General features: G+C 27.7%; 2 protein-coding genes across 4 annotated transcripts in view; one reads left to right on the plus strand and one right to left on the minus strand.

The window, feature by feature from the left end:
* Positions 1-297: 297 nt before the first annotated feature.
* On the minus strand, positions 298-3,635 carry LOC122502227. The gene is made up of 2 exons (XM_043612169.1): positions 3,159-3,635; positions 298-1,394 (listed from the first exon to the last, which is right to left on the minus strand). Exons 1-2 carry the CDS (start codon positions 3,261-3,263, stop codon positions 606-608), a joined length of 894 nt encoding a protein of 297 aa, XP_043468104.1. The 5' UTR covers positions 3,264-3,635; the 3' UTR covers positions 298-605.
* A 3,393-nt stretch (positions 3,636-7,028) lies between these two features.
* Positions 7,029-17,852, plus strand: part of LOC122502229 (coiled-coil and C2 domain-containing protein 1-like) — a 33,864-nt gene continuing 23,040 nt past the window's right edge. Inside the window, exon 1 of one of the 3 annotated variants that reach the window (XM_043612173.1) lies at positions 7,029-7,180. Coding sequence is in view for 2 of the 3 variants with exons in the window: in XM_043612171.1 (XP_043468106.1) it covers positions 8,195-8,251 (57 nt within the window). In the remaining variant the exon portion in view is untranslated. Of the gene's footprint in view, positions 7,181-7,894; positions 8,252-17,852 lie in introns of those variants that run through there. The other 2 variants (XM_043612171.1, XM_043612172.1) reach the window with 2 other exon arrangements.

Below are 17,852 nucleotides of genomic sequence, written 5' to 3' on the forward strand. Positions count from 1 at the left end.
GAATGCACTTTAAGTTTGAAGCAAAGCAAAGTCCTTGTTGAGTATAGTGAATAATGCTAACAGATAAAATTAAATAAATACATGTTTTTAATTGACAGTAATAAGTAAAATTTAATATTAAGCAATAAAAAATGCATTTGCTTACGGGTACCATTAAATATTAATTTTAAAAAAAGCATGTTTAATTTTTTTCTGCTTACAAAAGTAAATTTCTCACTCTTCAATGTCACGAGAAACTTATTTTCTGTATATTTATATGTGTATTTCGAAGAAGGAGTTTTAAGTAAATTTAAAAAATGGTTTTTGAATAATTTATTTGCATTCACTCATAAACAATCATTCTTACTTTTATATTATTTAGAAATTCATAAATAAAGAAAGGAAATATAATTTAAGTAAGTACTTATGGCTTTCAAATACAGAACTTTAGAAAACAAAAATGAGTTTGACGGTATAAATAGTATTAAGGAAAATCAGACTTTTCGGTACTCATTTCATTTCAAAAAAATTTGGCCCCGGAAAGGAAGCAGGAACAACGAAAATGGTAATATTTAAGTTACAAGCAAATTTAGTTAAAAGTAACTCCTCTTCAATTTGATTTTATTTCATGTTTCCAGTGGAAAATCAGGAATGGCTCGGCTCTTGGGAATTTCCGAGAATTGTTCTATTTCAGGTACATTAGGTTCAGTTTCTGTTTCGATTAAAATTTGCTGCAGCCACTGCTGAACTTGTTTGGGATGTTCAGAATCGTCAGTGTGACTTTTGTGAAATTCCTTTTTTTTCTCAATATTACAAGCATTCTCCTTGTTTCTTGTTTGTACGGAATTTTCCTCAGCTGTCGAAAAATGAAATTCTTTTTGATAACTTTCACTCTCTCCATTGCCTAGATTACTATTGAACAATTCCGATAGACTAATTTCTGAATTAGTCACATAAGAATCGTCAAAGTCCTCGTCAATTAATTGAATGTTCATCAATTCCGTTGAATTTAAATCCCAGGATTTTGTAGAGTCAGTTTTCGTTTTAATGGTTTCATTTTGGGAATTTGAATTGGACGGACTCGAAAAGTTTTGTTTTTGCAATTCCTTATCAAAACTGACATGATCTCGATTTGCTTCTTGATAATCCTCAACTTTGTATGGCTCAGTATCATTAATTATGCAATTAATGTCTGATAATTCGATTTTGCCGAATTGTAAAACTTCCTTCTCGAGGTCATTTTCTTTACTAAGATTCACAATTAATGATGGTATGGAAGAATGGAGTTTTAAATTTGATTGTACAAGGGATAATTGTTGTGTGTGAATGGCATCAATCTGACGTAGTAGTTGTTTCTCTCTGGCTTTTATCACATCAACCAACCGTTTGAAGCATACTTTTATTTCGTCCTGTGCCTGTAAAATAAAATTTTTCTTTTATTTTGTATTCTTTAATTATTGATTATTTAGTATACAAAAATAAAAAGTACTATTCTCGATTAATTTTTTTGAGAAGAAAGTTACTTTTAAGGAATGTTTTATTCTACTTATCAACAATTCAAACATCATATCACAGTACTTTTTATCCTCAAAAAAGGTGAAAGGGGAAATATTTTTCCTGAGAAAGGGGACAAAAAATATTCCAAAAACAGCCAATAAAAATGAGTAGTAGAAAGTAGGATTTCTGAACTTTCTGATAAAAAATATATTTATTTTTTAATTACTTAATTTAAACAGAAAATGAAGTTTAAAAGTTGAACTTTAAAAAATCTCAAAACACGTTACCTCCGATTTTAATAAAATTTATATCAAACGAAAGCTTGTAGATTCTACTTTTTATTTATCAAACGATAATAATGGACATTTCAGTGGATTTTAAGAAATTAATTAAATTTACAGACATTTCGAAGGTGTTTGTGGGTATTGATACGAGTGCCCCGCATTTACTTTGAAAATCCCTAATTCGGATGAGAGCACAAAAAGTTGCATTAGTTAGTTGAGAGTGCTTTTAGAAATATAAATATATTTAGGTATATATGTGTTTTGTAAACAAATATTTATTACAAAGTTATTTTTAAATAAAGCAATAACATTAGTTTTTTGTGATCTAAAGATTTTTTAGTTCTATGAAAGATTATCTAGGGTAAGTGCACTAGTTCCTGCGGCATTCCAGCCAAAATATCTTTTGCATATAAAGAAATATACTTAAACAGCAAAGGAATTAAATTTAAAATTTATTAAACCAATTGCTTGTATTCTTGAGAAATTTTTACAAAAATTAATAGCCTATAAATTTAGAGCGTTTAATTAAAATTAAATAATTAAAAAGAATATCAAAAGCGTCTAATTCTGCGCGCTGTGTCAATTGCTGCGCATTTCACATGCATGTTTCAGTTTCTGCGACAAGCAGAATTTAAAGTTAAATAATTAAAGTAATTTTATTTTAAATGTATATCTATATAGATAATTGTACCAAGTATTGTTCAAAATAGTTTTTTCAACGTTTTTTATGTATTAATATTTTCTTAAGTGATAAATAATTACACATTTCACAAATGCGCAGCAATTGATGCACTTACTCTACTCAATAAAAAAAATTTTATATAAATTAACATTTTTAATTGATTTTTTGAAAGTGTCTGATTTTAAAACACGTAGTAATTAATTGGACACCTCATTTTTATCAATGCAAAAAATAGATTATTTACTTTAACGCAGAAATTAGACATTTTGATCCTCAGTGAAGTTAATTTTTAAAACTAACACAAAAACGTTTAAGAAAATCTTCATTTTTGGAAAAGTAATGTTGATCTTAAGAAATTATTGCAAATTAAACTTCTTTTCAAATATTATAATTAAATGTATCAGAATCTTTTTGATTAGGAAATATTTTTTTCTAAATTTTAATAACTTTTAATGACTTACAAAGAGAAAATTTTATGTTACTGTATTATAAAAAACAAAGGATTTTTTATAGTAATGAAAAAAGGGTACTGTATAATTATTGTCATAGATTATATTAGATTAGGAGCTTTCATATTTATTGTAATAGAAAACAATTAATTAATAATTTTACTAAAGAGTATGTTTCGCGATAAATAATGTTTATTAAACAATATTCATTAAGGACCATAAACAATGAATACATTAAAAATTAGTAATACATAATGAATTGCAGACCTGTGCAGTTGAGTCCTTCAGATATTGCCTTTTCTCGGTGATCAATTTAATTCGATCCGGGCAAGAATTTGAAATTTCCTTGGTTTGTTCATTCTTTCCTATCATATTCAGTAAAAGATAAATTCTTGTGGAAATACCGAATTTCCACTAAAAATCGTGTGCAAAATCTATCACAGTCCACAGTTTGTAAGAATAAATTCAAAAGCCATCGTAACAGCTCTTTTTTGTCAGCTGTTTTTTTGGCACGAGAAAAACGAACCTTAAACCGGTTCTACTTCCGCTAAACGGCCCTTAATCAAACAAGAAAGGTGCATCATTCGTAACCCCTTCTTCTTCCTGTATTAATTCAATTTCATTTCAAAGAAAATAATTAGCAAAGCGCGGTAAGATTACAATTTATATTATGTACTTTGTTGTAACTATATAATATATATATTATATAATGTGGAAAAACTATAGGGATGACAAAATCGCTATCAATTTCGACATTAAAGGTTCAGGCACAATAACTATGCGTTTTGCGTTGCGTTTTGTAACTAGGCCATGAGTGTGAGAAAGATACAGATATAGGTTTGCTCTATTTGCACTCATTGCCTAGTTACAAAACCTTCTGTCATTTTCCTTGTTCCTGTATCCGTTTTTATCAGGGATGGGTGCGTATAATACATGATGTATAATACGTGGTTTTATACATGTATATTACTACGTATATTACGTCCTAGGTTTTCTACATTATTGTTACGAGCGGTACTAAGGTAAACGTACCAATTATGGGACGCTGTTTAAGCTAAACTAAATTTCTATGATAAATTTCTTGGAATCGGGAGTGTTAATATGAATAATTAGGGTATAGATTGAAAGATTGATATGTTATGAATAATATTTAGACCCTAAAATGGTTATTTTTCATGAAATAAAAATAATATTAATTAAATTATGAAACTCTGCACTGCACTAATTATGGGACTATGATTTCTGTATGTACGGGTGTCCCATAATGAATGTTCCTATTATGAGACATTTATTTAATTCAATAAGTAATTAGAATTCTATTGACTTATCCTAATAATTTGAATATTAATTATAAAGAATAAAATACAATAAACAAATTCTGGTTTAAAAAATAATTATAAAACTAATTTTTCTGGTAGAAAATTAATGCGAAAAAACTGAAAATATTTGAGGTTATGTTTGCTGTATATTTCCTGTGTGTCTCATAATAGGGATAGCAAATAATAAGTGCACCTAATGTGGGACGGTAGTCTGACGAAAAACTTGGCTTACCTTAATTTAAAAGCTAAAATGCAAATAAACATTTCTTATTAAATTAAATGCTATACACAAATAATTATTCTTTTAACGTGTAAAATTTTTTGAAATAAGTAGAAATTTCTTATGACCAATTTTAATTGCATTTATTTTATTTTTTGTAATACTGTCTCATAATAGGGACAAAATTGTAAATTGTCCCATAATTGGGACCTTTACCTTATGGGTACTGTGCAAATTCACTCGTATTTGATTCGCGGATTCATTCTTAGTAATATCCCTGAAAAGGGACCGGGAAATTTCAAATAAATACAGAAGTAATTCCGTTAAAACGGAGGGAAAAACTCTTACGAATAGGAGGAACCAATTAATGATTAATATTTATATTAATAAATTATTAGTTCTACTTGCTTCGTGAGGAAACCCTTTTAGTTTATTATAAAAGTCAACTTTACAAAATGCAACCTTTCGGTTCGAGATTAGTCTTAATACTAAAGAGCAACGAGAGGAGATCTGCGTCTCCGCTCTAAGTACATAATATTGTTCACTGCGCAAGTCCTGAGTGACGTACGTTCATCACCAATTCACTGTACATTTCTATACACTTCTCTTCTCATCAACTGTACATTTTACACTCATACAGTCATACTCATTGTTTCTAAAAGTCATACATTTATCAGACATTACAAATCAAATATATTACATACTGTCTTATTCTATTTCATTAATTAATAACAATTATTGTATTTTATACACTAATAAGTTTTATAGTTTATTTAGACTTAATAGTTTAAACATTAATTAATATTTATGAATATGATTACACATATTATTAACAAATTATTAACATTAGTTATGAATAAAGGAATGAAACGCATTTTGCCGAATTAATGCGTATTTCAAAACTTCTTTGTCAAAGGAAAAGATATTCGATACTTATTTAGATTTTGTTTATATGAAGTATTCCTAAGTGGAAATACCAAGAAGACTTTAGGGAAATATAATAGCTTATTTTACGAGTTAATTCTCGGAGCAGATAAAAAGGTTATTGTGTATATATTTTCCAATATTTATTCTATTTAATAAATTGAAAGACGATTCGTTTTATAATTCGAAATCTAAAAAGCTGTGCCATCTCTCACGATTTAGAATTAACATTTTACTTAAAATTATTAATTTATATTTAAATTAATTAAAAGAAATCTCATCGATATATCGAGATTCGATTTATCGATTATCAGTAGAGCGAGTTTTTAAATTAACAAAATTTTTATCGTTTTGTTAATAGTAAAATAAAATGTTTATTAATTAAAATCTTTACATATTTAATTTCTTTTATTTAGAAATTTAATCATAGCCGTCACAGTAATATATGTATAAATAAGCATACAACATAACCTATATTCACTAGTGTCATAGTAGTGCAAAACTTTTTTTATGAATTAAATTTTTTTTGAAAATTTAAATATATAGGAATAATGGGAATATAAATAATAAATAACAAACATTTGAGGTTATGGTAAAGAGGGTTAATATGTCAAAATAAGTCTGCCATCATATAAATACAAAAAGTTACGACTGAAAATATTATTTCAAAAAATATTTGCAGGTTATGTAGATTACAGTCGGCGTGTAAAAATACCACGTCGGACATAGTGACCAAACTTTCCAACGTCGGACATAGTAAATTTACACCAGATTTTTTTACAGTGTGGTTATGTATTTTACCTAGTTTTATACAGTTTTATACGTATAATACGTCGAAAATGTATTATACGTATAAAACCTCGAGTGACGCGTCAAAACCCATCCCTGGTTTTTATTCTAAATATTTAGTGATTTAAATTACTTAAAACGAAATTCCCTATGCTAGTGAATTATAGTGACTTTTGTATTTCTTTAAACTTACTGAATTACCAAAGACGACACTAGGGACTAGGCGGGACGCCTCTTTACCCTTCTCATCACCTTCTTCGCAAATCGTTACAAAATTCTTTTTCACTCTCACAAAACGCTCTTCCATTCCTTCCTTCAATATTTCCACACGGAGAGAAAAATCAAGCGTTTGTAGTATGGAGACTTCCTATGCTAATTTTGTATGAACGTCCTGCTGAAGAGGCATGTTTTTATACCTCAGTTGCATGAAACATATACTAAAAAAGCATGGATCTCTTGCAATCGTAGTATACTGACGTCCCATGCGTTACAGGTAGAACTTTTATGCTGATAACGTAGAAATTTATACAAATACAGCAGAAGTTTTACGCATATTGCGCATGTGCATTCTTTTACGAAATAAGCTTAACTGTCCATACTACAAACGCTTGATTTTTCTCTCCGTGCACTAGCTCCATTAAATCCATACAGTCTTCGCACGTCATAACCTTTCCATTCTTACCTATCCCTCTTTTAAATATTCGCGCCTTTTTCTCACTCTCTCGAACAAGGTAGTTCAAGTTGGGTGGGGGAAATCCAATATGGCTGCCATCAGCTGATTTACCGGAGGACCAAGAAGCAGGGATGGGTAAAAGTGTTTTTTTCGGAGTTTTCTACGTATAATACATAAATGACGTATAATACGTAGAAAATTGTAGAAAACCTGGTATTATACATGTCCAGTTCTGCGCATGCGTACAAACCTCACAATAATAATAAAAATCATATGTTTGATTATTTTTTATTTGTTTCCTGGTTTTCATTACTAAATTGTTGCTAAAAATACCAAGAAAAAACCAAAAAAGGTTACATATAAGGTAAGTTTACAAAAAAATGCGTATAATATATATTTATTGATTTTTCATATGGTTTTTTACACACATTTTTTCATAACTTGTATTATATATTTATATAGAACAATTTTAAAAAGACACGTTAATTTATTATTTATTTGAAAATAAACGGGTTTCAAATAAACTTTTTCATACAAAAGTACTAAATTATTATTATAGCTGTATTTTGCAATGTTTTGTTGCAAATAGGACACAGGGCAACATTTTTCCCTTTATTATTTTTGGGAATAAAACACAATTCCTCCCAGGAATTGTGTTTCGGCCTTCCACCTCTTTTGTTAATTTTTTTTTATTTTAAAAAAAGCAATATTGTACAACAATCACTGACACATGGCCTGGCACATGGAGATGTATAACCTATAAATGGGTCTGGCGGCAGCAGACAACCTGACCTGACCACGAACAGTTAGAACTTTGTTTGTGTGCTATTTCTTTAAAACATAAATTTTAAAAAAACTTTTCAATGTTAATTAATAAATTTTTAAATTGAAATTATGTTTAAAATTTATTTAATATACTATTAAAATCACATGTTTCTTGTCTAAAATTTAAAAATCCCGCGCGTCACGCAATGTATGTAAAATACATGACATACGTAGAAAACTAAAGATGTATAATACCACGTATTATACGTGTAGAAAACCAGGTATAATACATCATGTATAATACGTACCCATCCCTGGCGGGACGTCACAAAAACATAAAAAGAGAGTATTGTGGATATAGCAAAATATAAACTTTCAACAGTGTTTTTTATACAAATAAGAATAAGAAAAATTATGTATATATGTGTCTATACATATACATTTGAAAAATTGAAGTATAAGAGATAATTGAACGATTCATCAAGTGCCTTGTTGACTAATTACTTAGAATTGTCTGGATATTCTTAAGGAATATGAATATTGTTATTTGTTAACTCATAATAAGTTGACCTACGATTTGCGGTTATAATTATAATTGGTATAAAACCACGTCATGTTTAAAAAGAAAGAAGTGAAACGACGACCTAGACCCGCTGGCAGTCTTGCTCAGGTATATAGTTATACACTTTTTAGGTTATATTGTATTATTTCGTTTAACGAAGTGACTATTTGGCCCGTCGGCGGGCCATATAAGCTACTTTTTTTATTTGGCCCGCCTGCTTTTTTTTAATATTTCAAAGCGGGCCAAATAATAAAAGTAACTTATTTGGCCCGCCAGGTAAGAAAATAAAAGCGGGCCAAATAGAGAGTGGTATATTATTTGGCCCGTCACAAATAAAAATTGCTTTTTTTTTTATCTGATCTTCAGTTAATAATAAAATTAACTATAAAAGAAATAATAGTAAGTGCATTAACATATTTTTTGCTTTTTATATAGTGAATTAATTTTTTTTTTTGCTTTAAGAATGTAAATAATATTTTTTTTGTGTTATTAACCTTAAAACACTTATGCGTAAAAAAAGTGGTAAGCATCCCAAAAATTGTCTTTATTAGCGGGAATTTTAAATCAAAATTTTTCTCCTTGTTAGATCAAAATTATTTGTTCAATTTATATTCTTTTTTGAAATCGTATTAATTTGCAAAAATTGTAATAAGTAGTAGTTTGCACCCAGAAAAAAGGTTCTTTGAATCAATGAAATTTGTGCAATGTTATAGGGTCACAAAAAAAGTTTCTTTGATTTAATGAAATTATTTCTTTAACTGTTTTTTGTTAACTCAAAGAAATATTTCTTTGGATTTAACAAATCTTTTTTTAAGTCAAAGACATAAATAAATCAAAGAGATAATTCCTTTAAATGTTCTTGGCCATTTATTTGTCTTAAAGAAATTTTTCTTTGGATCAAAATTTCTTCTAAAAGTAGTTTGCTTTAAAAAGTTAATTAAAAAAAATAAATATTTTATTTAAAAAAATATATATAGTAAATACAAATATTATTGTAAAACAATAAATGATATTATAACATAATAAATATAATATTCAATGTTATGGTTTCGTGAAAACTGTTATTTGAAAAGAATTGTTATACTAATTATAATAAATATACGAAAAAAGTTTTTTGTTATTTCTCTGCGTTAACAAAAAACAGTTAAAGAAATAATTTCTTTAAATCAACGAAACTTTTTTGACCCTATAACAATGCACAAATTTCGTTGATTCAAAGAAACTTTTTTTGAAACAAAGAAGCTTTTTCTGGGTGTAAAACTTTTGATGCATTAAAATTTCTACATTATAAAATATAAAATTCTCTACATAATATTATAATAAAGCACATTGAAAATACTTAATACTTATTAGTCATATATAATTTAAAATATATTTTAAAAATTTCCAGAAGAATATTATTAAAATGTGTAAATTTTGATGGACAATCAATTAACACTATAAGAAAAAATATTTTATTATTACTTATTTTGAGCACTAACTAACTCTTAAGTTTCAAAATTTATTTTTATTTGAATTACTTATCATAAATTAATGATTATTTCAAGAATATAAAAGAAGGCGATTGGAAAGGTTTTCATTCATCTTGACTTTATGAAATGTATATTACAATTTTTGCAAATTAATATGATTTCAAAAAAGAATATAAATTGAACAAATAATTTTGATCTAACAAGGAGAAAAATTTTGATTTAAAATTCCCGCTAATAAAGACAATTTTTGGGATGCTTACCACTTTTTTTACGCATAAGTGTTTTAAGGTTAATAACACAAATTAAAATATTATTTGCATTCTTAAAGCAAAAAAAAAAAAAATTAATTCACAATATAAAAAGCAAAAAATATGTTAATGCACTTACTATTATTTCTTTTATAGTTAATTTTATTATTAACTGAAGATCAGATAAAAAAAAAAGCAATTTTTATTTGTGACGGGCCAAATAATATACCACTCTCTATTTGGCCCGCTTTTATTTTCTTACCTGGCGGGCCAAATAAGTTACTTTTATTATTTGGCCCGCTTTGAAATATTAAAAAAAAGCAGGCGGGCCAAATAAAAAAAGTAGCTTATATGGCCCGCCGACGGGCCAAATAGTCACTTCGTTATTTTAATTGTTGAGAAACATTACTGACAAACATTCAGCACATTTATATTTACTTTTTTTCAAATTTATTCGTTAATAATTGTACTACTGTCAAAGTTATAAACAATATTAATTTTTTTAAAAGGATTATATATATGTATAGCAAATTTATCACCACAGTGATAATAATTAACTATATTAATCTTCGTATTCTTTCATTCATTCTGTCCGCAATTTGAAGTTATTTTTTGAGTATATGCTTTTGTTTTTTTTTTTCTTTAAAAAATATTGTTTGACAAATCGACAATATGCAGATATTTTTTCATAATTTAGGTATAATAAAATAATGTTCGAAATTAGAAAATTTAAAAAAAATTATGATTAAAAAATGAAAAATATACCCATTTTGTTTATTAAGGGAAGTGTTCCGGTTGTGGGCACCCTTTTGTTTTTGCCTCATAACATTTGTCCATGTGCATATTATACAAATATATGTGTACGAATTTAAAGCTAGAGGTCTAAGGTGACTGTCAGTGAAGGAATTAAATTGATTCCTTTAAATAAAAAAGTTTTATTAGAAATTTAGTGAAATGGGAATTTTTTGACAAAAAAAATTTTGTACCCGGTTGTGGGCACCCTTGAAAAATCCGCTAAAAATGGATAAATATTAAAGGAAACCAACACAAATAAAGAAGAAATGAAAGTTTCTTTATTTTAAGAGAATTTGCCGGGATAAAGAACAAAAATGATGACACGTTTTCACACTATGCTCATCGCTAACAAAAGCATAATGCTTGCATGTGAAGTAGCTAGTACGCATACCATAACGCACTGAACGACTATATTCATCGCATTTAATGGAGTTTGCGGCTGTCACTTTCCTTGGCAGAAAGTTTAGATAGATGAGACAGTAGTCCTCATCATTGTCAGATGGTAGAGCCTCCTTAACATAAAGGTGCCCACAACCGGGAATGACAGTCATTTTTTAAAAAGACCAACACATTTTGTGATGCAGGATTGTGGTTAAACACGAAGGTAAATCACAAAATATAATGGCAACACTGCAAAAACAAAATTAAACCCTTCTTTTCTGAACGAATCTACACCCATATGTTGCTCTTCGGAAACAATACAAAATTACTTTTTTATTTATTTAATGCAAATTTTCTTTATTATGCTCACAGCTATTACACAAATGCATATATTTGTTTCGTTATCAATACGAAAAGTCCGTATTGTCAACGAACACGACTTGCAATACTTAGATCAGTAAAGTCTGCTTGCCGTCGAAGTTTACGTAGGGGTGCCCACAACCGGCGCACTTCCCCTATATGCTATTTCTATAACAAATTTCGTTTGACTGATCAAAATTATGCAAATTTTTCTTCTTTCGCTTCCTCATAGAGGAAGGATTGTATTAGCAAAATTTTCGATTGTGATTTTTTGACATATTTATAAACTTTTTTTCATTATACCTAATCTTCTAGTACTTTATGCACAAATGGGCATTGCCCGTATAAATGTTATAAATAAAAAAAAAATTTTATGTAATTTTATCTCAGAAGTCCAAAAAACGGATTTTAAAAAAATGTCCCGATGTGTGTGTGTGTGTGTGTATGTGTACTAACATTACATTTGCCTCAATATCTCAGAACGAGAAAGAGCTAAAGGCCGCAATTTTTTTTCAATTGCAGGTCTCCCCGGGGGACATAAAATGAGAGTATTTTCAGCCCGATTCATAAAGTTTAATTATATTTTTTTTGCATTTTTCATTTTGTAAAAAAAAGTTTTTTGGCCATAACTTAAAAAAATGTTAGAACATCTATAAATGTTTTTCTTTAGTTTTGTAGAGTTTTTTCAGACGCTTCTTTTGAGCCTTCATTGAACATTTTTCGTCCATATTAGCCACAGATATTAAGGTTTTAAAAATATAAATTTTTCGAAAATAACACTTTTTTAAAAATTTTGTTGAAAAATATAAAAGTAACTTTAAAAGTATCATTACCAACTTGTAGAGCATTAAAAAACGCTTCGATTTACCTATTTTTGAACCTAATTCGGTCAAAAATTATCAAATTATTGGTATTTGAAAAATAAAAAATTAGGGAAAATATCATTTTCTCAACATTCTTGTTTATTAACTTATGTGTAATTATTAAACTATTATAACCATCTTATAGAATATATAAAAACATATTTTTTGGATCAAGATTTTATCAGGGTTCCTACAGAATCTGGAAATCATGTAAATGGTATGGAATTTTTAAAAGGCTTCTGGAAATCATGGAAAAGGCCTGGAATTTTTAAAGGGTCTAAATTTTTCCATTTTTTCTCTTCAATAGAAATTCAATTAGAAATTTTAAGTTATAATATATATTATACAACGTGGAAATTAAATTTAAAATTCCACTGGAATTTCCTAAAAATTTGACCTGCACGGAGAAAATTTTATTTGTAGCGGTTACAAAACTTTTCTGTACTGCTCGGACGAAACGACCATTTTAGACCACTTTTGTTACAGCTACAGAACAGTTCTACTACTTTTCAAAATAGATCTGCTTAAATTACAGAACGCATCTGTAACATGTCACGAAGCCTACTGTTCTTTGCTTCCGAATTTAAGTTCCGTTCTTAGTAAGGTTCGAATGGTAAGCGATTACAGAACTGACTTGTAGCGTTGTTAAATGTGGTACCTTAGTGGTGTGTTTACGTGTGCATATAAATAATTCAAATGAACATAAATTATTAATATTTAATTTATTTAAATTATTAATTTTTTATTGATAATAACTAATTAATTTCAAAGATATAGATTTAAATGTTAAAATACTGTGAAATAAAAGAAATTAAAACTTTAATAATTACAAATAAATAGAAATTTTTTCGAAATATATAATAACACAGGTTTACAAATTAAAAACTTTTTTTTTGCCAATCGAACAAAACATTTTTTTTTCGAATAGTAGGTGTTTGTTGAGTAAGAAAATCATAGTTTTAATTTTTTTCCCTCGTGAAGTTTTTCTGTAGCTTCAAATTTTGCATTTTCGAGGTGCGACGCCACTTAAACTTACCTGTAGGAAAATTAGCTGGTCAAAATATAATAAATGAGGTATCATTGGAAAGGTTATTAAATTACCTTTCGATCCATAGGTCACAGAATAAAATTCAACAAAAATTTAGAGAGTTACAGTCGATTAAAGATGAAATTTCATGCCAATTTTATGATTTTTAGACCTTTGAGTAACTTCTACTATTTTTTTCTACATCAAACAGGAAAGAATGTTTAGGTTTTAATTTTTTTATTGATAGACTATATCATTACACAAATTTTGAGTCCTTGTGGACCTCGATTGAATTAAAAATGACAATTCTACACTAAATTTAGTGAACGAAACTACATTCTTCATTTTTAGTATCCCTTAAACATTTGCACCAAAAATTCAAGTAATAAAATTTGGTAAAGCGCTAAAGTTACTGAAATCACTAATCAAGAGTTTCTGAAGTCGTAGATTTCGAATGCAATATTAGTTTTGCAAATTTCAAAATGGCGGATCCAATATGGCGGACAAGTTTTCAAAAATCGATGAAATTCGTCTCAAATTCGTTACTCGGGGGTTTTCGGGGTCGCTGATTACGAACCCGATGTCAGATTTCAAGAATTAAAAATGGCGGATCCAATAGGTGCGAATTCGATGGATTTTAAAAAACTCGTTCACCATTATGAGTCCATCATTTTTAATTTTCGAAATCTGACATCAGATTCGTAATCAGCGATCCCGAAAACCCCCGAGTAACGAATTTGAGACGAATTTCATCGATTTTTGAAAACTTGTCCGCCATTTTGAAATTTGCAAAACTAATATTGCATTCGAAATCTACGACTTCAGAAACTCTTGATTAGTGATTTCAGTAACTTTAGCGCTTTACCAAATTTTATTACTTGAATTTTTGGTGCAAATGTTTAAGGGATACTAAAAATGAAGAATGTAGTTTCGTTCACTAAATTTAGTGTAGAATTGTCATTTTTAATCCAATCGAGGTCCACAAGGACTCAAAATTTGTGTAATGATATAGTCTATCAATAAAAAAATTAAAACCTAAACATTCTTTCCTGTTTGATGTAGAAAAAAATAGTAGAACTTACTCAAAGGTCTAAAAATCATCAAAATTGGCATTAAATTTCATCTTTAATCGACTGTAACTCTCTCAATTTTTGTTGAATTTTATTCTGTGACCTATGGATCGAAAGGTAATTTAATAACCTTTCCAATGATACCTCATTTATTATATTTTGACAAGCTAATTTTCCTACAGGTAAGTTTAAGTGGCGTCGCACCTCGAAAATGCAAAATTTGAAGCTACAGAAAAACTTCACGAGGGAAAAAAATTAAAACTATGATTTTGTTACTCAACAAACACCTACTATTCGAAAAAAAAATGTTTTGTTCAATTGGCAATTTCACTGTAAACCAGTGTAATTAATAGTTTTATTAAATATAATTAAAAAATTTGTGTAAATTCAAATTTATTATTATGGAATAAAGTAACTAATTTTAAGAATATTAGTAAATTACTACTTTCTTGTCATATATAAAATTGACTCTGATCATAATTGATTTTTTAAAAGCTTTAATTAATTTTTAAAGTTAAAGTTTTATCAAATTGATAAACTTCTTATTATGTATTACGTTTCTCGCAAGAGCAAAAGAATTTGAGAAGTTAGTATATAAGAGCAGTTCGAAATATACTTAATATAGCGAATGTAATAGTATAGTGCGTTTATGTTTGTACTGCGTTAGTTTAGGTTAATGTTAGGAATATATGTATATAAGCGAGCGAAATTAAAATGTATGTGTGAAGTGAGAATGTGAACAAAATTTGAACGTGGTTGTATGCCAAAATGGTACAAATGTGTGAGTAAATGCGAAGAAAATAATTTTTATTTTTTACTTTATGAAATCAGAATTACAGTTCTGATCCGTTATGATTACAGAACTGTTTGTGAACGGGGCACGCCTGGGCCTTTTCTGCGCAGGTGTCACCGGTTTCTTATTTTACAAAACAGATCTGTATTGAATAAGGGTACGATCATAATTTTTTCCATTTTTATTCCGTCTTTATTAATAGGTAATTTTATTTAACCATTATTGTTCGTGGCATTTCGTCCGAGCAGTACCGTGACAGTACTGTAATGGCTACAGATAAAATTTTCTCCGTGTTTAAGGTTTTAAAGTATTACAGGGAACACATCGCCCTTGTGTGTATCGAACATAAGTTTTTGAAGTGTGTACTTTAAATTTTTGAAAAACTTTATTAATAATTCAAAATTAGAATATTTGACATTCGAACAGTTTGGTTCGAATTATTTGGCACAGCTCCATTCAAAATCTACTAAAATTAGTTAAATTTGTCAATATATATATTTAATTAATTATTATTAAAAATAATGGATTTATAAAAAAATTTTAGTTAAAAACACTAAAAAAAATTGAATTTTGAAGAAGTTACAAATGATTGCAAAAATTCAATTATTTTCAAAAATTTTAATAAAATTCTTGTCAAAATTTCAATTATATACAAAAATTTTCCTCATTTCAATGATTTTCAATATCTACTACATACTTTAATAAAATTACTCAAAAGAAATCAATTGTTTAAAAAAATGTTAATAAAATTGTACGCAAACATTTAATTATTTTCATAAATAATACAAATTTCTCAATAATTCAATTATTTTCATAAATCTGAATAAAACTCATCGCTGAATTTCAAATATTTTTAATACCTACAATTTAAATCGAATTCCTTGAAAAATGTAAAAGAACATTTTTTTGACTAAAATTTTTTTCTTTATTTTCTAAAAATTAAAAATTTTCAATTTTACAATTGTAATTAAGAAATAGAAATTATGTAAATAATTTCTTTATGAAAATTTAAAATTTTCTAAAAAAATATTAAGATACGAGAATATGTAGGGGAGAGTAGGCTACATTGAACCAGCGTCAACAGTGAACCACTTCAATTTTCTGAGAAATGACTGAGTGAAATTTTTTCTTATTTAAATTAATATATAAGTTAGTTTTACTGAAACAAACTATGTCCAAAAATTTCGGGCACGTAGGTTTATTATTTACAAAGAAAAACTAAAAAAACTGTTTTTCACGTACAAAACAAAAAATTTGGTGGAATTATAATGACGTTTTTTTATTGAAATAGGAAGTTTTAAAAATTAGTAAACTTGCGATTTATTTCGCTTAGGGTGTCAACTTCAATATTCCGATGTGATAAAGAACTTTAAATCTTACACAAATTTATTATAAACAATTTTTGTTGTGAATGTCATGTGAATACAGTAAGTGCGGCATCATTGAACCACCCGAAAAAGCAAAGAATTTTCAATTTTAAGAGTTGTAAAATTGTCTGCTCTACTAATTAGTAAGAAAAATACTGGAAGACATGCTTTCATCACAATTGTGAACGAGATAAACTCAAACTGTCACTTTACCTACCTAACCTGACATTAAAATACATTAATCTCCTATATTAACAAGTAATAACAATTAAATAACAATTTTCTATTTTTTTGAGTGGAAAATAAGATTTTTTACAATGTGTAAGTGGAAATATTATTTTTGAAGTAAATTGTAGTGTTTTATTAGAGGTGGTTCAATGTAGACACACATCCTTCAAAATAAGAAAAGTGTGACTTGTTAGAAAAAAATTAAATTTAATTATTTAATCATAATAATTTGTGTTTGTAACGTGTGTATTAACTAAAGGAGTACTTCAGCTTAATTTTGATACAAAAACCTGATCGAAATTAGTAAAATTTTATTAGTTCTTGGACTTTATAAAATACCCGGTTCAATGTAGCCTACCCTCCCCTAATGTTTTTTTCCCAAAATAAAAGAATTAGTTTGTGAACAATATTTTTATTGATATAAAAATTATACATAAAATGGGTATTTATTTCCTATTTCTTAATCATAATTTTTTACCAATTTTCTATTTTTTATAAATAAAACCGCTGCCAAGTTGTACATTTTTATAATTTTGGTGTTCATTTCATGAATACTTTGTTTCCTCGTAGAAATAATAACACAGGCTTACAAATTAAAAACTTTTTTTGTCAATCGAACAAAACATTTTTTTTTCGAATGGTAGGTGTTTTTTGAGTAAGAAAATCATAGTTTTAATTTTTTCCCCTCGTGCAGTTTTTCTGTAGCTTCAAATTTTGCATTTTCGAGGTGCGACGCCACTTAAACTTACCTGTAGGAAAATTAGCTTGTCAAAATATAATAAATGAGGTATCATTAGAAAGGTTATTAAATTACCTTTCGATCCATAGGTTACAGAATAAAATTGAACAAAAATTGAGAGAGTTACAGTCGATTAAAGATGAAATTTCATGACAATTTTGATGATTTTTAGACATTTGAGTAACTTCTACTATTTTTTTCTACATAAAACAGGAAAAAATGTTTAGGTTTTAATTTTTTTATTGATAGACTATATCATTACACAAATTTTAAGCCCTTGTGGACCTCGATTGGATTAAAAATGACAATTCTACACTAAATTTAGTGAACGAAACTACATTCTTCATCTTTAGTTTCCCTTAAACA

This window comes from Leptopilina heterotoma, unplaced genomic scaffold (assembly GCF_015476425.1).
Source record: "Leptopilina heterotoma isolate Lh14 unplaced genomic scaffold, ASM1547642v1 Lhet_223, whole genome shotgun sequence".
Lineage (NCBI taxonomy): Eukaryota > Metazoa > Arthropoda > Insecta > Hymenoptera > Figitidae > Leptopilina > Leptopilina heterotoma.

What these genes read in the sequence shown, in the direction of transcription:
- LOC122502227 (XM_043612169.1), bottom strand. Translation starts at nt 3,263, where the DNA reads ATGATAGGAAAGAATGAACAAACCAAGGAAATTTCAAATTCTTGCCCG. An exon ending in TGAAGGACTCAACTGCACAG is followed by an intron (nt 1,395 to 3,158) that starts GTCTGCAATTCA and finishes TTTATTTTACAG; the next exon opens with GCACAGGACGAAATAAAAGT.